The sequence below is a fragment of the Rhizophagus irregularis genome, chromosome 11 (assembly GCF_026210795.1).
Source record: "Rhizophagus irregularis chromosome 11, complete sequence".
Lineage (NCBI taxonomy): Eukaryota > Fungi > Glomeromycota > Glomeromycetes > Glomerales > Glomeraceae > Rhizophagus > Rhizophagus irregularis.
In genome coordinates, this window is record NC_089439.1 from 2,488,387 (window position 1) to 2,512,073 (window position 23,687).

Here is a 23,687-nt window from a genome sequence, read left to right on the forward strand (position 1 = left end):
ATGTCGGACAAAATTTTTTAAAGATGCACGTGTTTAAATATTAACGTATGATTTGGAACGATGATCTTGCACCCGCTAAAAAATACTTACGAATCCTATACCGGCGGTAGTAATTTAGCGTATAAATATCGTAAGTACGTAACTAAACCAAATTTAATGTAATTGGTTGGAAATATTAGAAATATAGTGTAAGTGTTTCAATTATCCTCCTCAACGAAATTTTTGAATCCTAATATTTAACGAACTTATGTTATTATGAAATTTCGTTACATAATAAGCTTTAATGATCTCTCAATTTCAAAGAAATAGATAAATCTTATGGATCTTTGAGAAATAGATTTCAAGGCTTTTGATTTTTTTTTTGTGGTAAATTCGGAGACGCTAATTACTTTCGTATACGATATACTACAAAAATGATATAAAATGATTAAGAATGATGATTATCCTTTAAATGGTCAAATGGGCCACTATCAATAATTGTTATTCTACAAAAATCCGTATTTGGTTATAAACACGTTATTTAGCGTGTGTTTATACTATTTTGTTTATTTAGACTTTTAAAAGTTAGAGTAAAATACAAAACCGGTTTAAATTAAGATTTCTTATGTTGGCACTTGGCAATGGATTAAACCATTTAGCTTTTTAATCCAAAGTTTGTTAATCAAAAATATTTGATCCGAAACAGCTCAGTTTTACTCGTGACAAGAAAGTGTTCTATGAAAGCATGAAAGCAAGTTAATTGGTAAGGACTCATAATATTAATAAATAGAAACTTATTTATTATATTATTTTTCTTATTTTTTTTACACAAAAAATTTTTTTTTTCTTTTTTTAGATTTTGAAATTAGATAAAGATTAAAAGATGATACTAAATTTCGTCTTTGGTTAGAGAGAGATCATCGACAAACGTTTAAGAATTTTATGATTTTATTGTTGTTGGAGCTGGAACTGCAGGATGCGTATTAACGAGGGAATTGAATTATAATATTCCAACATTAATATTCTGGTATTAGAAGCTGATCCACCAAATACACAAGTTAACGATATAGTGCGTTCAACATGTGCTTTCCTTCGGTATGTTTCGATGTTTTGATATTATGGGTTTATTGCATTACATTGATGATTTATTATAATAGGTTTTTCGAACAAGTGAAACAGATTGGGAATATTCTACAGTAGGTCAAAATATGCCCAGTATTATTGATCTATTAAAGAAGTATTAAATAATGTCCACGTGAAAAGGTTATTGGAGGAGCAGCACTGTGAAATGTGAATGCAATGTTTTATAAGTACTTCAAATTTGAAAGCTGTTTAGAATCTCTTTTTTTTTTTGCTGATTAAAGTAACGAAAATTTCAGTTTCATATTCGTGATCTAAATGTTATGACTTCTTTAGACGAGGTCAAAAAGTTGATTACGATCTTTGGGCTGCTCAAGGTCCTGATTACAAAATTTGGGATTATAATCATTGTATTGAGGGTTAGTATCAAATACATTTTATTTTTTCTTTTTTTTTACGAAAAATTTTATTGTTTTTTTTTAAAACCATACATATATTTAATAATAGCTTTTAAAGCGGTTGAAAATATTGCGCATAAAAGTTCTGATGAAGAATTTAAAAATTATCATGGGTTCAATGGTTTGTTTTACATACAAGATAGTAATTCAAGTGATAGCTTTGATATTATAAGAAATGTTTTCAAAGTCGTAAAAAATCTTTGAATTCTATCTTCATAATAACGATTACAGTAGCGTTAGACAAAATGCAAATGGAGTATGAGAATATCAGGTAATAAAACGTTTAGTTATCTTAAATTATTAATTAATTTAATTTAATATATAATATACGATGAAAGATGGAAAAGCGCTTTTCGTTGGCTGATGGTTATCCGAGACTTATCTCCCTTCGAAATCATTCTCCTTGTGGATTAGCGTGATGATGTTGCAAAATTCGTGGCAGTTAATGTTAAATTATTAGATATTATTGGGATGAAGATAAAAATGTTGAAGTATCTTTATGACTGAATCTTTTATTGCTCCAATGGGCGAAGTGATTATTTGTGGCGATACAATAATTAAAAAAAAATTAGAATAAGATTTTGTAATAAAACAACGAGCTAATGATGATATATTTGATACATTTAAAAAGATTTTAATGTTCTGGAATCAAACCAAAAATAATTTGAAAGAAAGAATATCAAAGTTGTGGATCATCCTTCATGTTGCATCACCGTCACTGCCAAAGTTTCCGTTCCAAATAGTACAAGTACTACTCAATGATTGCATTATTCGAGTAATAGTTTGGAGCTTAGAATGTTTTTAAAAATGATATTAAAGGAAAGTTCCTAATCAAAAACATTTCCTTGATGGACGTCCTAGTCGCCCTATATACAATTTTATGTCTGATATACTATTTCTTTTCATAAATATTAAATAATGCAATCAATTTATAATTTACATATTATATTTACGACAAAAATACACTTATTTAATTTTTCTATACTATAATATTTTCCATCCATGCGGCACTATGAAAATGGAATCAAATCTCAAGGAGGATGTGTTAATCATCGTTCAAAGTTTATGAACCAAAAATCTCCGATTTGCTGATGCTTCAATTTTTCCAACTACTCCAGCTACCTTAGTGCTCGCTCCTACTGCTATGGTTGCATGAAAAGCGAGTAGATTAATTAAGAAGATTATAAAAATATAGCCTAACAATTAAGAAAATATTCTTATTTTATATCGCAAGCGTCATAAAACTAGAAGATTTACAATATACAATATACGTTATGAAATGTATCTATTTGCCTCATCTCATTAATATTGTAACTGATTTTCTAAAGATTGAAATAAAATATAGCACTCCAAGTTGATATGAACAAAAAAATGTTTCGATGCGTTCTAAAGTCCATTTTCGTATACATTCCGATTACATACGGCACAATTCGGTGAAATATTATTTGAATAATACGAATGAAATCATCAATAACGTAAGCATCATCAGAGACATTATAAAACTTAAATAATAATTCGTTATAAACTCCCAATATCTTTTAATGGACCTTTTATCAAAAACGAGAAAATCTAAAAGTATTTCAGGAAAATGTTTAGAGATGCTAGTTATATTAGCTAATTTATGTTTATTTATTTATTATATAATTTACATAATACAGCACGAAACCATCAAAATTCGGCATTAATTCTGAAATACATCAAATTCTTTAGTACTTTAAACTGGAACAATAAATTGTATTCCTTTTCTGGCCAGCAGATTCCATAAAAAAGTCTATCAAACAAATTGAACATACTTTATTAGTTGGCTAACCCCATTTTATAATATCATGTTTTGCCAATTTCATTTCGTTTTTTCCTGTTCACGCATTATTGAACCTTCCTTATAGTCAACCGTTTTACCTGTTTTCACCAAATTAATCCAAATGTCAAAATTTGATGCCGATTTCATAGCCTCTGTCATTACAATTATTCTCGCCATCGCAACTTTTACCATCACTATTATTTCCATCATCGCAACCATTTTCGTCATCACAAACATTTTGATCATCACAATCAATTCTGTGACTCCATTAACTTTTAAAAGGCTTAATTCTTTTTGGTGAATCTTTATTGTGTTGAGACGTTAAGTAGATTGTAGAGCCGCATCTTGAGCTTTATCAGATGAAAAGAGGTTTTGTACAGCAGTATTCTTTTTGATATTCTTCATATTCTCCTCATCATAATCTTCATTATAATTTGCGTTATCAAAATTGGAAGCATTTCTAATCCTTGTTTTCCATGTCACATTGATCAGTCTTTGGGTGTTTGCTGACTTTGCTCCAACATAATTATCCAATCCGCTAACTGTTGTAAAAAATACAGCAGTTGCAAATTCACTTTCCAAAAGAACTACTATTTAACTTTCTTTTTATAATTACTGTTGTATCCCCTAGTATTGTCCAGCACTTGTGGTAGTTATTGTTCTTGATTCTGTTTTTTTTTTAACTGATCGATATAAGTCTACCCATTTCAAGAAATTTCTGAGTAAGTCAGCTGGTTCCCACTTCCCAGTAGGGTGACCTACTAGGACAATGCAAAGAGCATTGCAAACAACATTAGGAGGAAGATGATGATGGTGATTGTGGGGAAGGTGCGTGGTAGAGGCAATGGTGATCATGGAGGAGGTGGTAGTTGTGTTGCTTTTGTGATCTACAAATACAAAAAGTTAAATACCATACAATCTATAAGACTATGGCAGAATTTAATTTACACTCTTCAACCATCACAGCAATTACAACCACTACAATTACTACCAATACAACAATGCAATGATAGAACTACTATCAAATGATGAACCATTGCAGTTATAAACAAATGAAGATTTTTTTATGCTTTTCTGGACAATTTTTTCTCAGCCATACTGCTTTTTATATAAAAATATTTGTAAAGATTTAGGTCAAATTCTTGATTATAAAATTAAGTTGATGAAATATTTTATTGTAAAGTTGTCCTATTAGTGGCGGTATTGTTTTTGTTATAGAAAAAGGATTATATATATATATATATTACTTTTTTTTTTGGTGGGAATTATATTTTTTCTTCAGTCACCGTAAACTTATAATTGACCTTTTTTAGAATTGTTTGAAAATTATATAGTCCGTTGCCCTAGTATCTGATGGTTATCACCGTCATCATCATTAGATGATGGGAAGTCATCTCCACAGTTTTCATGTGATTAATACCAGGTATAGTTTCTATCTCTCATTGCCCAACTCCATTGCACATTATATGAACGTTGTGTATGACATGTATAACGGGGTATATTTATTCTTAGATTTGATTTGGGATGTAGAAATTTGAGTAGAAAGAAAGTTGTAAAATGTCACTTAAATACCCTGATGGGTCATCATGGGGTCATCACCACCCTGGTAGGGATCATATTCACTGTATCACAGTTTCCTCATCATCGTTCTCATCATCTTGATGGTCAACTGGTCATCATCCTAGAAAGTGAAGGTGGAGGTTTGCTTCTTTATCAATTAAATCATTTTCCCTTCCCCTTCTGAAATTGTTTTTCCTGTTTCAATGAGATTTAACTATTGTTCATAATTATTGACATTAATGGAAGTTGATTTAAAAAAATTAACATCGATATTCAGAAATGCATCAATGATGCCCCAATTATAGTTAGCAACTTTAAGAAAGCTGCATTAAACAATAATGTAATTATGTAAATAAAAATTTCCATTTAGTATGTTAAAAGCTAATGTAAAAAAAAATTGTAACTTCATTTACCAGATCCTCATCTAAATCTTGATTCCATTCATTTACGAATTACGAGATTTAAAATCTGAGTATTCATTTCTTGGATTATAGCTTCATACCTTAAAATTTGGTTTCTCTATAAATAATGTAGATAAATTTTAATAAAGTATATATAATTCATTTATTAGAATCATTAGTCATAAGAAATACAGACGAATTTAAAGGAAATTTAAATATAAATCGTATTACATGGCTTTCTCCAAGTTCTAGTTTTAAACGTCATATAATATTTTCATCCATTTCGCGTATTACGTCCTTTCTTATCCGATAATCTAAAAGCTATTTGAGCCTAAAAAATATCCAACTTAGCCTCTTTTATGATCTCTTTTCAAACCCTTCTATTCTGATGACACCTGTTAGAAAAGGTTGATTATTAGCGATATACAAACCTTTTATTTAGGATAAAAGTAAGATGCATAGTTGATTCCTGATCACAGAATCAACAGTCCTTTATCAACTAAAACCAGCAATCAAAACCTGGTAATTCAGTAAACCCAAAAAGGAGTTACCCACCCTTTGTAAAATAAAATTACTATAGGAAAGCAAGTTATTAAAATTTACCTCAGAAGAAGTGAAGAAGTGGACATTTTATAATTTTTTACGGGTTCAGACATTTTGAAGTGTTGATAAAAAATTAAATTTTATATTGAGAATTGAGAAATATTTCGATAAGTAATTAGAAGTATTATTTATGAAATTTATGTTGAGAGAGAAGAAATATTGGTAACCTTTATAAATTGGTTGTATGACAAGTAATGAATTGGTTGAAATTTTTTTTAATAAAACAAATATTTGAACTGATAAATCAATTTTTTTTACTTCACACAATTGGTATTATTTTTTCGCATCAATCAATTTTTTTTACTATTAATAGATCACGCGATTGTGATTAATTTGACTTCTGTTACTGTATTACCTTTTAAGTAACAGAATACATCAGTCAGTAAATAAAAAAAAATTGGCGTAAGTTATTGATCATAACAATGGTTCTTAAAAACTTGGTCTCATGAATTTGAAACACCTAAGGATGTTAATTATCTCACTTTTTATTACTAATTTGCGCAGCGTGTCAAATTCTTGACCAAAATGGCATGCTTTTTAAAGTTATAGACGCAATTAAACTATTGTTCGTAATAAGAATTGTAATTCATAATTTAAATAATATTCCAAGATTACGACATTAAAAAATTTCCTCATTAATAATTTAAGGTACATTTATCAAGGAGTATCTTTATTAGTAATTGTTTAATCATTTTTGTATGACAATAAAATTTAGTATTAATAATCTTTTTTAAACGATTGTGGATATTTACTTCGAACTATACCTAAAACAGTTTTCAATTACAATTGCAGAAATATTCGAAAATAAGAAAATCTATATAACTAACAGGTATAAAAATAAATTATTATTTCCATAATAATTCTTTGAACTTTTTTTAAAAAACAAGATGAAATAGATCTTAAAGTGATAAGAGCAACTATATAATCCACGATGATGATTCCAAAATTCTCCATGTTCTTCGTATTCGTCCAAAGAACTCCCAATCCAATCAATATGTATCAATCATTTGAGAAGATATACTAGTTGATGTATCATAACCACTACTCGTGGATTTATTAGAAATAGATTCATCACTTTCACCATATTAATACATAAAAATGTCTGTTCTTAGTTATTTAAATAATAATATTTATTTTTTAATTTGGCATAAAAAATATCTTGTAGTGCTTGGAAATTATTAATACAGTATATTCAATATCCAAAGAAGGAGAATATAATGTTCGAGCGTAAGATTCGGTGATTTTAGATGATATCTCTCTAGATAATTGAATACGAACCAATCTATAACAACGATCAAATTTAAAATCATCACTAGGATATATTGAATATATTAGGTTTTCATTAAGGAATATTTACTAAAGAATGTAAAAAAAAGTTATATTTTATTATTCGCGAGTTTGACGCGAAATAACAAATATTTAATCTAAGAAAATTTAATAAAATTATGACTGTAATCTCGTTCCATATATTATCCAAAGAACAATTGTCATTCTAATCATGTACTATAGATCCATTAATTAATGTGCAATTGATTGGTTAACCCAATTGATTGTAAGCAGGACGACTTTGCTATAACCTAACCGAAACTGGGTTACAGTACATTTCGCCGAAAGCCGTTTCACAGGGACGCTTCGCCGAAGGGACGAAGGGATGTCTTGCCAAAAGGATTTTTCGCCAAAGGGACATTTCACCGAAGCCATTTCACCGAATCGTCCATTTCGCTAAAAGCTATTTCATTGACATTTGCCAAAACATTATTTATTAAATTTGCTTATTTTATTGTTTTATACTAAATATCATACAATTATTTATCTGCGATAATATAGATTTACTAGTGTACAGTCAAAAAACGATTGACAAATACAAAAATAAATGAGAAATGTTCCAATATGAGCATCCATACGACTCCCCTCTTTAAAGATTAACCGCAAATATACCAACAAATGACAACGTCTTTATTGTGAACAATAATAAATGATTAACTATTGAAGAGTTAAATTATTTTCGGACTTCAAGTAAACCGACAAACCAGACAATATATTTTTAAACGTATGTTAAATACACTAGTTGTCTCCTCCACGGAATGTTACAAGGAGGCGGTTAAAACGTTCGATAATTGGTTTAATTATATTTTCCATGAACTCATCTTTAAGGTATACTGCCATGTCGTACAATTTTTCCCAGAATGACCTTTCTGGTTGTCTTTGTGGAGGCAGATTCGCTATTGGTTAAATAATATTCAAGATAAGAACGTCAAATATTATTCTTATAGTAAAGCTAACCTTTTTCTTAACTCACCTGATGTCCAGGAGTTCATTGCAAGTGTGCGAAGTGATTGGTATTCACTATCACTTATTAATCCTCCATCAAAACATCTTCTAAGTTCAGTGAGATTTTGATAAAGGTCACCCATTCTGTTTCTATACGTTTAGTTACAATCTGTCATTTATTTATAAGAAAATACATTTTTTTATGGGTGAAAATTGGCGTAAAATCATATTTGATGTAATCATGACGTAAATCATTATTTTGTAAATGGAAAGGTTTGTTTGTAATCGCTGCTAAAAGTGGTTGGTTAACTTTCTAAAAAAGGAAATCACTTGGTTAACGTTATTGTTAACGTACGTTTTATGGCACGCCAGGCTGGACAGATGTTTAACGTATAAGCTAAATCATTTGACGTTAACACCATATCATTTGACTTTGGAGTACAAAGCATTTGGCGTTAAATATAAACCATTTGTCATTAATTCCAAAGCATTTGTCATTAATTCCCAAAACATTTGCCATTAATTCCAAAGTATTTGCAAATCTATAAACAAATTTCCTATAAAGGAAATAGGATTTCACGAGACTTTTAAAAAGAAAATTATTACTTAAATTGCACCATTTGAATTTTAACCAAATATGGAAAATTATTTTCATATCGCCAAACTGTTTGACAGTATTGGCAAAGAATTTAACTATAAAGTCAAACAGTTTGTCGGTACAGCAAATCATTTGAATTTCGCAGTTAACCTTAAACGTCAAATGATTTAGCTTTTACGTTTAAACATCTGTCCAGTCCGGCGTGCCATAACGTTTCGTTTGTTCATCCAGACAGTCAGGTTAACGATACGCTCGCAGAAATCCGGTTATGGTAAAAGAGCAAGGAGTAAAGTGATACGACTCATTTTTTTTTTGATTTTTTTTTTGGTCTTAAATTTTTAAAATCATCTATTGATGCTTGTATTTATAGTAAAAGTAATATATTTAGAATTTTTTTGAGTTTGATTTGAATTTTCGTGTCCTTAAATTTAGACTTATTATCGTGATCTTTGTGGCTAAATTTTCCTTAAAAGTTATAGAAAGGCGGAAATTTTCTTTTTAGCGATATCTACTACCGCAGTTGCAAATCATCAACGTACTTGCATATTTTCTTGTGATACTGATATTCCTGAAATAATCGATTAAATAATTGCCATTACCGTAATTTACGATTAGTCTGAGTATTTGTGAATTTTACATTCAGTATAGTATGAATTTAAATTGTTTTACATGAACAAGTTACGTGACGCATGTTGCGTATTTGGAGTTCGAAGTTCGTTTGGTAGTTTAAAAGTTAAGAATTGTAACAACTATTGCAGTTTTAGTAAAAAGTTGTTAATTATCAAATGCCATTTAACAAAATATTTTTATATGAAATAATTCATTATTAACTATATATAAAGGCCATTTAAAAAATATTATTATGTAAAATAATTAATTATTAAAGAAAATTTTAAAACATAAATTTCACCTTTTTTTTTATTTATATAAAAGTTTCTTCGAACTAGGTCGTAAAATCAAAAAATCACTAATTCACACGTCGTTACATGTATCGAACACGCGAATACCATCCTAAAAAAATGATCATTTATCGGAGTTTTTTCAAAAAATTTTTTATAGGTGCGTGATTCACACACCGTCCCCATAATATATAATAAAATAAATAAAGTGTAGAATGTGATGCAGCGTGATGAATAATATGAATAGCGTGATTTTACTATATATTAAATTTATTTTAGTTTAAATTCTGGCGGGTATGATCTTATGTAGATCGTTTCGTAACATACCCGCTGTAAATCTCGAAGTAATACAAAATATTTTTAAAATTGTTTTGGCCAGATGATTTGACAAATCCTGTCAATATAATTGGCTGAAATAATCAATTTAGACATTATGGTCTGCAAATAATTATCGTACAATAAAATCGTATTTGATAAAAAAATACATAACAGCGCACTAAAATGACAAAACTATACCATTACTAAATACAGAATAACTCGAAATGAAGTTTCTGTTTGAAATTCTATTAGAGTATTTTTTTCCAATGGTATCCTAATAATAACCGGATTAATACATATCTATAAATTTTATTTAAGTCAACCGTAGTGTAGAATCACTATTTACGGCATTAACTTTTACCATTTTTTATAGTATTTATAGTATTTCCCAAGGGTGGCAGTAGTACAACCCAAGCATCACTTCGAATAATTATTAAATGATTCCTTTAGAATATATATTATATTCACATATTTACTATATTTACTGTTGAATATAACAAGCTTTCTAAATCGGAAATCGGAACCTCAAATTATGATTTTGATCAGTTAACAAGTTAACAATTTCCTATTATAATTATACGCGACGCGTAACAGTCGTAGACTCATGATCATACGATCAATATAATTATGAGTCATCTTTTATGATGGAAAAATTTTTATACTCTATACTATAAATTTATAAAGTATAAAAACTATAAAAACCCTCTATCCTCTCTCTCACCTTTTTCCACTCTTATTGTCTAGGACCACAGCTCTGGACTCCTCTTGGGACAGAATTTCGATATAAATATATATATAAGGTAAACTTACGAAATTCTGTTTTTCTTTTTTTTCGTTTTTTTTTTATTTAGCGAAACGTTTACTAACGTTTCGGTTTTCTCTTTTGTAGGTTCCAGACGTTTCATTTTGTCGTCTCTCCTCCTTCCTCTAGCCCATAGTCGATTTTTATAACTTTCCTTTTCACCGTCTGTCTATGGAAATATTTAAGTAGACTTCTAAGTATTTTGTTGGGACCATAGTAACTTTTTTTTTTTTGCAACGCATTTCTTTATTAAAATTAGTACGAGTACATATATAATATTTAGAAATACTTAGAGACGCTAACCAAATAGTTGTGCGACTCTATAGCAAAATAACCTATCTAAATACATTACCAAGAGTACACACTAAGATATGCAGTTGCACGAACAAGCTGTCAGCTTCGCTTTTACCTCTGCTATACCTTCGGATTCCTCGCTGGGCACTTGGTATCACACGTACTCTATCTTTTTGGCCACACGATAATCTTTATAACTCCACGAGACCACGACTTCTTCTGGCGCAATATTATCTTGTTTTAGAGGTGTTTTGGTCGAAGCTTCAGCCTTGACTACTCCCAGTTCTTCGTCAACCGAATCCAAATCCGAGTTTGAATCCTCTCCTAATCTCCAATTGATAATTATATCCACTATCACCTCTTCAGTTAAAGGTGTAGTTTTTTTGTATTTCTTGACCGCCATATTTGCTAACTCCATGTATATTCATTCTATCAGGAGGTATCAGTGGCGTAGAAATGTTTGCCGATTGGCCAACTGATGTTTGCATATCAGGCGTTTTCGTTTTCTCCCTTTCTATCTTCTTCGAAGCCCTACCGTTTCTGTATATCATTTTGATGCACCTTTCATATCAGATTTGCACTACCTTCCTTCAGTAAAGTACCCACCACCGTCTCCTGCTCAGTAAAATACGCTATCACCGTTCATATTAACTTTGTTTTCGTCGTCATACTTTAAATGTCTGGAAAGTAGTCTTTTGGGTATTTCGATGGAGTAGCATGATGCTATGCGTTGGGTGGGAGCATAGTGTGCTTACTTTGTAAGCCTGTGAGTACCAGCTTTTGCTGCAGTCTCGCGGTAGGGCTAGTTGGGAACTTGGAGCGGTATAGTACTATGCGAGGGTTGGAGCATAGACGCTTATTTTTAGTAAGCTCGTGGGTACCAGTTTTTGCTGCAGTCCTGCGATAGGACCGAAGGTAAGTGCACTTTTTGTTATTTTTCAGTTTTTTTATTTTTTTTATGATTTTTTTTATTTCTTCATTATTTTTAGCTTTGGGTATTTCTTTTGGAGCAGCATGACACTATGCATGGGTGGGAGCATAGTGTGCTTACTTTGTAAGCCTGTGAGTACCAGCTTTTGCTGCAGTCTCACAGTAGGGCTGGTTGGGAGCTTGGAGCGGTATAGTACTATGCGAGGGTTGGAGCATAGACGCTTATTTTTAGTAAGCTCGTGGGTACCAGTTTTTGCTGCAGTCCTGCGATAGGACCGAAGGTAAGTGCACTTTTTGTTATTTTTCAGTTTTTTTATTTTTTTTTATGATTTTTTTTATTTCTTCATTATTTTTAGCTGGGTATTTCTATTGGAGCAGCATGATGCTATGCGTTGGGTGGGAGCATAGCGTGCTTACTTTGTAAGCCTGTGAGTACCAGCTTTTGCTGTAGTCTCACAGTAGGGCTGGTTGGTTGTGGTACGGCATGGTGCTATGCGTAATTTTCATGGGAGGAGCATAGTGCACTTCTTAGGAAGTCCCTTGTGGCAGGGCCGTAGTACTATAAAGTGCAAGATTTTTAAAAATGTGGATCACAATTTTTTTGCTACAGTATTGATATTTGTAGAGCGGACAAATTTGATGACGTCATGAATAAATAAAAAGATTCTTATTATAATGTTACCATATGTAATAATCAAGTGTGAATTGGCATTTTAAAAATTTTGTCAATTATCGCATCTTTATAAATTTATAGCACAGAATTTTATCAATAATAAAATAATTTTTTATTAAATAATTATAAATTATGTACAATCGTTCAGATGTTAAACAGAAATCAATAATTATTATATTCATATATTAAATTAGAACAAAATAGCTCTTCCATTTGAAAATTTCTTATATTCACACCCAACCCGCTAAAAATTAAAAAAACTTGCCCGTTTGGGAAGAAAAACTGATTATTAAAAAATATTTAATAATCGTTTTTTTTTTTTACTTAGAAATTTAAAAATTTAGAATTTTCGATGTTGCAATTAAAAAAAAGTGATTATTTCTCAACAAACTAGTGTCCAATTTATAACGAAATCTGAAAAATTTGAAATTATGGGATATCAAAACAAATGAATAATTATTTGTCAAAAGTTTAGAAATTAGTTCAGACAAAACACGTTATTGTGGTTATTGTAACTATCATGATTATCCTGGTTATTTTTTCCAACTTAGGAATACATTGACTTGCGTCACCACTCTATGCTATCGATTTGAGAACTATCAACTTAAAATTACAAAATTCCTTCATCATGTAACTGAGCGAAGATATAACGGAATTTTAATAAATTGGAACTGGATTTTTTTATCAGAACTTTTTCTGGAATCCAAATCATATATATTAAAGTAGTTTCGATATAATGGAATACGAAACTAACAGTAAAAATTTTAGCGTATATTAAGATATACAACGTATATTCGTTTTTGATTTTGTTAATTTTGGTTATTTTTAAAATGCAAAGTTGTAATTTTATTGTTACACGTATTATATGGAATTTCGAGTTCCGATATCATATCAAAAATTTTCACCATATCGGATATTACAATTATAATAATCAAAATTTTAGGATAATCAAAAAATTCTATGTTCTATGTTAAATTCAATATGTAACAGTTTGTATTGAAAAAAAAATCCATCAATGTTTGTAGAGTATTTTAATCGGGACAAATTTTGACGCTGCCTCAAAATAAAGTTCTGAACATCTGAACAAGTAACGGTTTTTATGTTTAGCGTCTTAAAAAGATTCTTAATATAATGCTATCATACGCGAATTTGCAAGTTTTGTCAATTATCGTATGCACTTTTATGAATTTTTAGAACAAAATTTTATTCAATAATAAAATAATTTTTTTTATTAAATAAATTATAAATTATATACAATCGTTCTAATATTAAACAGGAATCGATAATTTATTTATATTCATATATTTAAGTAATTAAATTAGAAAAACAAATATAAAATTTTTTAAACCCCATAATTTTTTTTTATATCTTCTATTTAGAAATTTCTCATTTTCACACCCAACCCGCTAAAAATTGTAAAAGAAAAAATCGAATATTTCTCAACTAACTAATGTCCCATTTATTAAGAAATCTGGAAAATTTGAAATTATGGGATGTCAAAACATTATGGGTGTCAAAACAAAAGGAAGACTCATAAGTTTAGTTCATAGCCACGTTATTGTGGTTATTGTCTATCATGACTATCATGGTTATTGTTACTAACTTATGAAATACAGAGACTTGTATCACAAAAAAAAATCAAGACAGTAACTAATAAAAAGTGTCGAAAGACATGAAATAAATAACTAATTGCAAAAAGAGTAATAATTAAAAAGTGCAAATCAAAGTTGGTTTGAGAAGTTTTTAGCCTTAAGTGTATTTCGAAGAAATAATGACAATAATCAAACTTTAAAATTTATAGCTAAATAAAACGCTATGGCAATAATTTAAAATTATCATTCATGAATTAAATTTTGGTAAAATGTATTTATTTCTCTTTACATGATAATAGTTATTTTTATTTTTTGATTTTCGTACTAATTAACACAGTCATCCATCATATATCTCAGCGAAGATGTTTATATTCATCGGTTATTAATATACAAACTAGTATCGTACACTTTATGATTTTTTATAATAAGTATTGTTAAAGATTCAAAGCACAACAGTTGCCAATTTCAAACTATATAAAGCAGAATATTTCTACGTATAATTCGCTTATAGGACTGCTGATAACCTATAGCACTTTAAAAATTTTGTCAATTACCTTCGTATCTTTACAAATTTATAGCACAAAATTTTATTCAATAATAAAAATAATTTTTTTTTATAAATTATATACGTAATAATCGCATCTTTATAAATTTATAACACAGAATTTTATCCAATACTAATAATTAATAAATAATTTTTTATTAAATAAATTATAAATTATGTACAATCGTTCAGATGTTAAACAGAAATCGATAATTATTAATTATTAATACGATTTTTTATTAATTAACAATTAACAAAGAATTTATTGTGCTACGAACGACGCGAGCATGAGGATTTTGTGAGGTAGAATACCACATTAAATGAAATGGGCGGACAGGTTGAAAGCGCTTCCCAACTAGATAATGGGTTAATATTCATATATTAAATTAGAACAAAATAGCTCTTCCATTTGAAAATTTCTTATATTTACACCCAACCCGCTAAAAATTAAAAAAACTTGCCCGTTTGGGAAGAACCCGGTTGGGAAGAAAAACTGATTATTAAATTTAATAACCGTTTTTTTTTTTATTTGATATTATTTATTTTTTAGAAAAATGAAAGTTAATTGCATTATAAAGTATTAAAAATTTATTAGAAAAAAATTGATTATTTCTCAACAAACTAATATCCATTTATAACGAAATCTGGAAATTTTGAAATTATGGGATGTGAATGATTACTTTGTCAAAAGGTTAGAATTTAGTTCATCGCTGATCAGACGAAATACGTTATTGTGGTTATGATTATCATGGTTATTGTTTCTAACCTAGGATTCTAGGAATACATTGACTTGCGTCACCACTCTATGCTATCGATTTGAGAACTATCATTCATGAGCTAAATGCTGCTGATGAATTGGTACAAATGTTCAACTTAAAATTACAAAATTCTTCATCACGTAACTGAGTGAAGATATAACGGAATTTTAATAAATTGGAACTGGATTTTTTTATCAGAACTTTTTCTGGAATCCAAATCATATATATTAAAGTAGTTTCGATATAATGGAATACGAAACTAACAGCAAAAATTTTAGCGTATATTAAGATATACAACGTATATTCGTTTTTGATTTTGTTAATTTTGGTTATTTTTAAAATGCAAAGTTGTAATTTTATTGTTACACGTATTATATGGAATTTCGAGTTCCGATATCATATCAAAAATTTTCACCATATCGGATATTACAATTATAATAATCAAAATTTTAGGATAATCAAAAAATTCTATGTTCTATGTTAAATTCAATATGTAACAGTTTGTATTGAAAAAAAAATCCATCAATGTTTGTAGAGTATTTTAATCGGGACAAATTTTGACGCTGCCTCAAAATAAAGTTCTGAACATCTGAACAAGTAACGGTTTTTATGTTTAGCGTCTTAAAAAGATTCTTAATATAATGCTATCATACGCGAATTTGCACTTTAAAAGTTTTGTCAATTATCGTATGCATTTTTATGAATTTTTAGAGCAAAATTTTATTCAATAATAAAATAATTTTTTTTATTAAATAAATTATAAATTATATACAATCGTTCTAATGTTAAACAGGAATCGATAATTTATTTATATTCATATATTTAAGTAATTAAATTAGAAAAACAAATATAAAATTTTTAAAACCCATAATTTTTTTTATATCTTCCATTTAGAAATTTCTCATTTTCACACCCAACCCGCTAAAAATTGTAAAAGAAAAAATCGAATATTTCTCAACTAACTAATGTCCCATTTATTAAGAAATCTGGAAATTTTGAAATTATGGGATGTCAAAACATTATGGGTGTCAAAACAAAAGGAAGACTCATAAGTTTAGTTCATAGCCACGTTATTGTGGTTATTGTCTATCATGACTATCATGGTTATTGTTACTAACTTATGGAATACAGAGACTTGTATCACAAAAAAAAATCAAGACAGTAACTAATAAAAAGTGTTGAAAGATCTGGAATAAATAACTAATTGCAAAAAGAGTAATAAATTAAAAGTGCAAATCAAAGTTGGTTTGAGAAGTTTTTAGCCTTTTAAAAGTGTATTTCGAAGAAATAATGACAATAATCAAACTTTAAAATTTTATAGCTAAATCAAATGCTATGACAATAATTTAAATTATCATTCATGAATTAAATTTTGGTAAAATGTATTTATTTCTCTTTACATGATAATATTTATTTTTATTTTTTGATTTTCGTACTTTAACACAGCCATTCATCATATATCTCAGCGAAGATGTTTATATTCATCGGTTATTAATATACAAACTAGTATCGTACACTTTATGATTTTTTATAATAAGTATTTGTTAAAGATTCAAAACACAACATTTACCAATTTCAAACTATATAAAGCAGAATATTTCTACGTTTAATTCACTTATAGGACTGCTGATGACCTATAGCACTTTAAAAATTTTGTCAATATAATGAAGTAACACTATGTCCACTCACATTGCGGGCTGTTTATTCGTCAACCATATGGGCAAGATATTGTGGTTCTGTTGTTTGTTGGAAATAACTTGTGTCCATTCTTCCACGTAATTACGAGACTATGATATAAAACAGCGCTCCGAATGTATTCTTTAGTTATTTCCTTTAGTGTTCTACATTTCCGCAGGATGTCCTTCATGTGCTTCGCACCAGCTTGAAGTGCCAGGCATTTTAGTGAAATAGTTAAGATTATTATTTCCCAGAACACATAGAAATCTATTTTCGTAACCCATTCTTCGGATACATCAAAGGATCGTGATAATGGAGCTTTATAATTCGCTCCCTGAAACAATCTCTTGATTCGAGAATGGAACAGACGATAATATTTTGAGACTATGGCTGTTTTACAACCACTTTGAAACCAACTAATATATTTCCTTCGGGAACTGCTTCTTCTAGCAGAAGAGTGATTCATAGTTGAAGAACAAAATCTTATATAATGCGGAGGCAGAATATTCAGACATTTCGAACGGGTATATCTACTATACTTAATCTGAAAATTAATGGAAATGTTGTTAGTAACAGAACGTTCCCAACTACTACTCTTGTCCTTTGAATAAAACAGTGATAGATTCTCTGGCTTACAGTTTTTTTCATTATTAACGCATATCGTATGTTGGAGTATTGTATGCCTGAAAGGTATCCGGTTAGTGATGATGCGAAAATCGCCTTGACATTTCTCGAGTGTTGGTTGAAAGAAATCGGAAGAACATCAAAGAGATGTAGTGTTTTGAAATTGTTGATGACTAGAACTGCCATCCTTAACAAAATTTTCAATTCGTCTTATTTGCTCTGCTATAACTAAAGTACATAATAGAAATTTTATCAACGGGTAGATGTTATGATCTTGTAGATGAACCACATGTCCTGAAGGAATATCCTTAATGTATTCTTTTTCCATAGTCGGTGCGTTGGTATGTACATCTGAAAACTCTTCTTTATTAACTTCTGTTCTTAACAGAGTCGCCATATCATATATAATATCCTGTGAACATGTGTTAGGTAGATCAATACTATCACACATATTACTATTAAATGTCTGGAGGGCAGTGCTGCGCACCTTTGGTAGTCCCTTTAGGACTAGTGTATCTGTACTGTTTTGAATCGTTATTGATGGGCTATGTTCAACAAATTGGGATTCTGCATAAATAATGTCAGTAATAGCCCAGCACATGTCCCAAATAGATACACAGTATCCCTTGGATATCATTGTGTCACACTTACTTTACAGAAACCTTCAATTTTCCTAAATATGTTTGATATATCACTGATAGATAGCATTTATGAATATAGCATATTACCATGTATGCAATATCAATATACAGTACAAGCAAAATATATTGATAATATGTTCTTTATATGCCAAAATTCATATTAAAAACAAAATATAACCAATACATATCTAAGATACATTCAAATATGTTTGTCATATGCCAAAATTCATATTAAAAGCAAAATATAAGTAATGTATAACCAACATATAATTGTAATATGTTGGATATATTCCAAAAATGCATATTAAAATAAATAAGGTTAACATATTATTAAGATATATTGATAATATGTTCTTTATATGCCAAAATTCATATTAAAAACAAAATATGACCAACATATATCTAAAATACATTTGAGTTATGTTCTTTATATACTGAAATTCATATTGTAAGTAATGTATGAGTAACATACAATTGTGATGTGTTTGATATATTCCAAAAATACATATTAAATTTACTCTTAAATTTATATGTTTTAAATTTATATGTTAAAATTTATTCTAGCATCCTTCCAGCTCCAGTAACAATACAAATGATTACAACATTTTTCGTAATTAATAGAAAATTTTGATTAACAAAGAAAAAATTTTTTTTTGTTTTAGAAGTAATGAAAAGAATTAAGCAAAAATCAATAACCCAAGTGAGAAACTAAAAGGAAAATTGTTTTATAAAGGATAAAATAAATTTACATTTTTGGAATGAAAGAAAATGAGGACAATGTTAATCACAATTCTCGGACTGGTAATGATTCAACTAAATTGAACTCATAATAAATTAGCTGAAAATCAACTACTGATTTTGGAGAGCGTCTAAAGCTGTGTTTGATCACATGATGTTGTTATATTCATCGCGCCCTCCAGTTTTTCATTTTTACTATACTGTATATCCCGGGGACTTGAATTTTTAAAAATTATTTGTCACATATCTATTTATCACGCCTGCACTATTAAAAATCACGTGATCAGACACAGCTTTAGACGCTCCCTGGTTTTGGCTAAAATTCAAATATTAGTCAGCTAATAAAACTTCACGAAAAATTTTGACTATTTCAACGTATAAAATGTTGTTAACCATAGCTTGTAACACTAAGATAATCAGTGATTTATAGCTTAACTGCAGTGCAATTCAACTGATTAAAGTTTAAGCTTTTATAGTTTAAGCTTAAACTTTTTTTTCTTTCCTTTCGTAATTTCCCCTTTCTCTTGTAATTTTCGTAATTGCTCTTTCCCTTTCTCTCACTCTTACCTATCCCTTTTCATCCTTTTCCTTTCCTTCCTTATTTTTCTTTTCAAGTGGCTTTTTGGTTTTTGGACATGGTACTTTAGTAGGTGTCATAATAATAATCTAATTTATTTACTTCATCTTTTAAAAAACAACTTCTAATTTCTTTTTTTTAGACAACTGGACGTGTGGGAAATTTGAAGTAACATAACCATTGGAAAATTACTAAAAAGCAACGATCATATTAACAAAATGTTTAAAAAGTATATCATAAATTATGTTCTTTTTGGTTTTTATGTGACAAAACATTAATTAACGTTTTGTGTTTTGTATTTTGTAGTTTAGACAGCTTTTCATTATCTTTGACGGATGGTGAGTGACATTTTTTCTAATGTTGTTTTTAACAAAACATTACTGATATTTTTGTTCTTTTCTTTTTTTTGAGCAACATATCCAAGCACTGTACGTCCAAATTAACCACAACTTCAATACAAAATCAAGGCATGGGATTTTGATAAGATATTTTTAAATTTCGTTATTCCACCTTTTAAAGGATGGTTATTAATTTCTATTTTTTTCTTTTTTTTTAGGCGGTTAGCTCTTTGGCTCTTTGGACGTGTAGAATTTGGTAGGAACATTCTTTTTTTTAGATGATACTTTCAGGACGCGTAGAATTTTAATTTTTGTTTTAATTTTTTATTATTATCTTAATAGGTAAAGTTTTAGAATATTAACTTTTTTTTATTTTTAACAATTTTACTTACAGTCCATTTCTTAATTCTTTTTTTAGGCGTATCTTTCAGTCTCTGGAGTCTAGACGTTAGTAAAATTTTTAATAGTTTTTATTGAACGAAACAGCTACTAATGTTACATATTTTTTTTGTAGATAGCTGGTTTTTTAAGTGCTTGGGAAAGTGTAAGATCCGGTAAGTTTTTTACTTTTATTTTGAACTAATTCTTTTGAATGAAATGACCACTAACATTTCATATACTATTTTTTTTAGATGACCAGTTTTTTGAGTATTTGAACACGTAAGACTTTGGTAAAAGGAATAAATTTTTGATGATGCATAACTTTATGGCATATTACTATTAATCACTGTTATTATATTTCGGCATGTAATTATTATATAATTTACATAATTTTGCAATATTATTTACATATATTAGATATATAATAGTTATAAAAAGAGTAATCATGTATTTTTAATATATGGGTATCATATAAAAATAATATACTAATTATACTTTTAATACATGTTTGATATATGGTTGTCATATGAATTTCTAATCATATTTCTAATATATGCTTGATATGTGATTGTCATATAATATATAAATCCGAAACATATTTTTGATATATGATTGTCAGATTTTTCATGTAATATTTTCTACATATTGTAAGCATATAGTTAGAACGAAAATAACAGAAATACTAAAGTGATGTGTCTGTTATATTGTAAATATATTGTAAACATATTTAGAAAAATTGAAGGTTTCTGTAAAGTAACAAGTTGTGTTTCGGTGTTGGATAAGTTAACCGAAGTAATATTCACTTCCATCCCGTGAACATTATCATTAACTGATGTATCAGTTTTGTCGGAAATTGGCATGTCGTGTCCAATACTTCGTGTTTCAATGATAGATGAAATAACATCTTCTTCAGTTTCAGGCATGCTATCCTCGTTAAAGTTGTCCCCATCAATCTCATTTGTAACAGTGTTTTCGTGGTTGTCCTTTTCTAAAGAGTCAACAATCTCCGGAATATTTTCATCAATCGCATCTTTAGAATAGATGAAGCTAACAGAGCAATCATTACCATTCGCAACAGAGTCGCTGTGGGTAAATTGGTGGGGAAGAACATGTTATTGCATAACAGCGAGTTGTGAATCATCAACCTCATCAGCTTGGATAGGTTCATTTGTTTTTTCGAAAATGTTATTACAATAGTTCTCACTAGTTGTTTGTGAAACGCTATCAACCTTTAAGTCCGGAAAATGGTTAACAAAAAGTCCATTCTGGGGAATATCAGTAGCAGTCCCTAAGTAACGGCTATATGATGAAATTTTTTTGTTTTTAGCGTCATCTGGAAATGTAGAGTCAAGGATACGAATATACTGAATAGGAGGGCTACAAGGGAGAAACAAGTACTGTTGAATCTTTTTTGGTACACGTAAGGTCACATTATCAAGAAAAATAGATGCTTCTTGGTATCCGGAAAAAGAAAATGAAGGAGCTAGTATATGAAAAGAGTAAATCCAGAATCTGTGAGAAGAAAGACCACATTCATCTATAACTACCAAGTCCTTTGGTGAAATAGGGACGTTTTTAGTGTTGTGATAACTAGTATGAAAAACATCTATCATGCCAGTAATAACGGTCTCAATAGTACCAACTATCTTTTTCTTAGGCATTTTAGAACGAGAAGAAATCCCTACGTGTACCATGGGAGCCTGGGGCATATCCTCAAACACCACTTCAGAGAAACACCGTAAGTGTGGAGGGGTATTATCACTAAAATCCCAGAACTCATCAAAAGAATCAAATACCCTATAGCTATCGGCAGTATGGTCCTGAACAACAAGTTTGGTAGACAAATCATCAGCTAAATATGTTTCGTACTTATTATAATCCATTTTTATAAAATACGAATTAGTTCAAATAGTATAACGAGGTAGCCAAAAAAGAGACAAATGTCCAATTAAATTTAGAGCTCCGCACGGGTCGGGTCGGGTCGGGTTACCTGGTTAACCCGAACCGAAATTTTTTTTCAGGTCAGGTCGGGTCGGGTAAACCGTTCTGACCCGACCTGACCCATTTGACCTGAAAGTATTCGGGTCACTTCGGGTAACTCAGGTTACCCGAAGTTTTATTATTAAATATTTCAATTAAAAAAACGTTTTGTAACGTTTTTTTTTATTAATTATACAAAAAACGTCAGGTTCGACGTTTTTAATTAAAAAAAAAAGATTTTTTAATTTTTATTGAAAAAACGTCGGGTCCCGGCATTTTACTTTTGTTTTTATATATAAAAACGCCGAAACTATTTGTTTCGGCATTTTTTTTTTCGATCTTAGATGCAAAAACGCCGGAATCATTAGTTCCGGTATTTTTCATTTTGATTTTACATGTAAAAACGCCGAAACTATTAGTTTCGGCGTTTTTTTTTTCAATTTTACATGTAAAAACGCCGGAATCATTAGTTCTGGCGTTTTTCATATTGATTTTACATGTAAAAACGCCGAAACTGATAGTTTCGGCATTTTTTTTTGATTTTACATGTAAAAACGCCGGAATCATTAGTTCCGGCGTTTTTTTTTTCAATTTTACATGTAAAAACGCCGAAACTGATAGTTTCGGCATTTTTTTTTTCAATTTTACATGTAAAAACGCCAGAATCATTAGTTCCGGCGTTTTTCATTTTGATTTTACATGTAAAAACGCCGGAACTATTAGTTTCGGTGTTTTTAATTTATTTGACCCAAATATATGTCGGGTCAACGGGTCGGGTCGGGTACCGACTAGCACTGACCCGACCCGTGTCAGGTCATGAATTTGATGACCTGACCTGAATATTTCGGGTCAACCCGTCGGGTCACCTGATCTGTCAGGTCAGGTTGCGGAGCTCTACTGAATTAATAGTACCAAAACGAGATATCCAAAAAGAGACAAATGTCTAAATAGAATTTTGGAGTAATGGATGGTAATGAGGCGGCAAGTAACTGGTATCTCGTTGAATGATTGCGTCCAAATATGTCTTTCTACTGTTTAAAGGAAGTAGGAGAATATAAGTAGCGACACAATAACATTTCCAAAGGAATGACGTCTGCAACGAAAGTCGATGAATAAATAAACTTACTATATTAGTATGCTCTCTGTAATCGTTTAGCGATCAATAAAAAA

At 29.6% G+C, this 23,687-nt stretch overlaps 9 protein-coding genes across 9 annotated transcripts; 2 read left to right on the plus strand and 7 right to left on the minus strand.

Moving 5' to 3' along the window:
- Window positions 1–1,059: 1,059 nt before the first annotated feature.
- On the plus strand, window positions 1,060–1,721 carry OCT59_003033 (uncharacterized protein; the record flags this gene model as incomplete). The annotated part of the gene is made up of 4 exons (XM_066145350.1): window positions 1,060–1,074; window positions 1,137–1,216; window positions 1,396–1,478; window positions 1,567–1,721. 4 exons carry the CDS (start codon window positions 1,060–1,062, stop codon window positions 1,719–1,721), a joined length of 333 nt encoding a protein of 110 aa, XP_065996080.1.
- Window positions 1,722–3,639: 1,918 nt separating this feature from the next.
- On the minus strand, window positions 3,640–4,024 carry OCT59_003034 (uncharacterized protein; the record flags this gene model as incomplete). Its single annotated transcript, XM_066145351.1, has 2 exons — window positions 3,640–3,908; window positions 4,021–4,024. The coding sequence occupies 2 exons, from the start codon at window positions 4,022–4,024 to the stop codon at window positions 3,640–3,642; spliced, it is 273 nt and encodes a 90-aa protein (XP_065996081.1).
- Window positions 4,025–4,122: 98 nt separating this feature from the next.
- OCT59_003035 (uncharacterized protein) lies at window positions 4,123–4,347 on the plus strand (the record flags this gene model as incomplete). The annotated part of the gene is made up of 1 exon (XM_066145352.1): window positions 4,123–4,347. One exon carries the CDS (start codon window positions 4,123–4,125, stop codon window positions 4,345–4,347), a length of 225 nt encoding a protein of 74 aa, XP_065996082.1.
- A 3,450-nt stretch (window positions 4,348–7,797) lies between these two features.
- Window positions 7,798–8,296, minus strand: OCT59_003036 (uncharacterized protein; the record flags this gene model as incomplete). Its single annotated transcript, XM_066145353.1, has 4 exons — window positions 7,798–7,836; window positions 7,913–7,946; window positions 8,074–8,104; window positions 8,182–8,296. The coding sequence occupies 4 exons, from the start codon at window positions 8,294–8,296 to the stop codon at window positions 7,798–7,800; spliced, it is 219 nt and encodes a 72-aa protein (XP_065996083.1).
- A 2,922-nt stretch (window positions 8,297–11,218) lies between these two features.
- OCT59_003037 (uncharacterized protein) lies at window positions 11,219–11,482 on the minus strand (the record flags this gene model as incomplete). The annotated part of the gene is made up of 1 exon (XM_025310380.2): window positions 11,219–11,482. One exon carries the CDS (start codon window positions 11,480–11,482, stop codon window positions 11,219–11,221), a length of 264 nt encoding a protein of 87 aa, XP_025182898.2.
- Window positions 11,483–17,269: 5,787 nt separating this feature from the next.
- Window positions 17,270–17,704, minus strand: OCT59_003038 (uncharacterized protein; the record flags this gene model as incomplete). Its single annotated transcript, XM_066145354.1, has 1 exon — window positions 17,270–17,704. One exon carries the CDS (start codon window positions 17,702–17,704, stop codon window positions 17,270–17,272), a length of 435 nt encoding a protein of 144 aa, XP_065996084.1.
- Window positions 17,705–18,001: 297 nt separating this feature from the next.
- On the minus strand, window positions 18,002–18,499 carry OCT59_003039 (uncharacterized protein; the record flags this gene model as incomplete). The annotated part of the gene is made up of 1 exon (XM_025310381.1): window positions 18,002–18,499. The coding sequence occupies one exon, from the start codon at window positions 18,497–18,499 to the stop codon at window positions 18,002–18,004; it is 498 nt and encodes a 165-aa protein (XP_025182899.1).
- Window positions 18,500–21,196: 2,697 nt separating this feature from the next.
- Window positions 21,197–21,460, minus strand: OCT59_003040 (uncharacterized protein; the record flags this gene model as incomplete). Its single annotated transcript, XM_066145355.1, has 1 exon — window positions 21,197–21,460. The coding sequence occupies one exon, from the start codon at window positions 21,458–21,460 to the stop codon at window positions 21,197–21,199; it is 264 nt and encodes an 87-aa protein (XP_065996085.1).
- Window positions 21,461–21,649: 189 nt separating this feature from the next.
- OCT59_003041 (uncharacterized protein) lies at window positions 21,650–22,420 on the minus strand (the record flags this gene model as incomplete). Its single annotated transcript, XM_066145356.1, has 1 exon — window positions 21,650–22,420. The coding sequence occupies one exon, from the start codon at window positions 22,418–22,420 to the stop codon at window positions 21,650–21,652; it is 771 nt and encodes a 256-aa protein (XP_065996086.1).
- Between the last annotated feature and the right edge of the window lie 1,267 nt (window positions 22,421–23,687).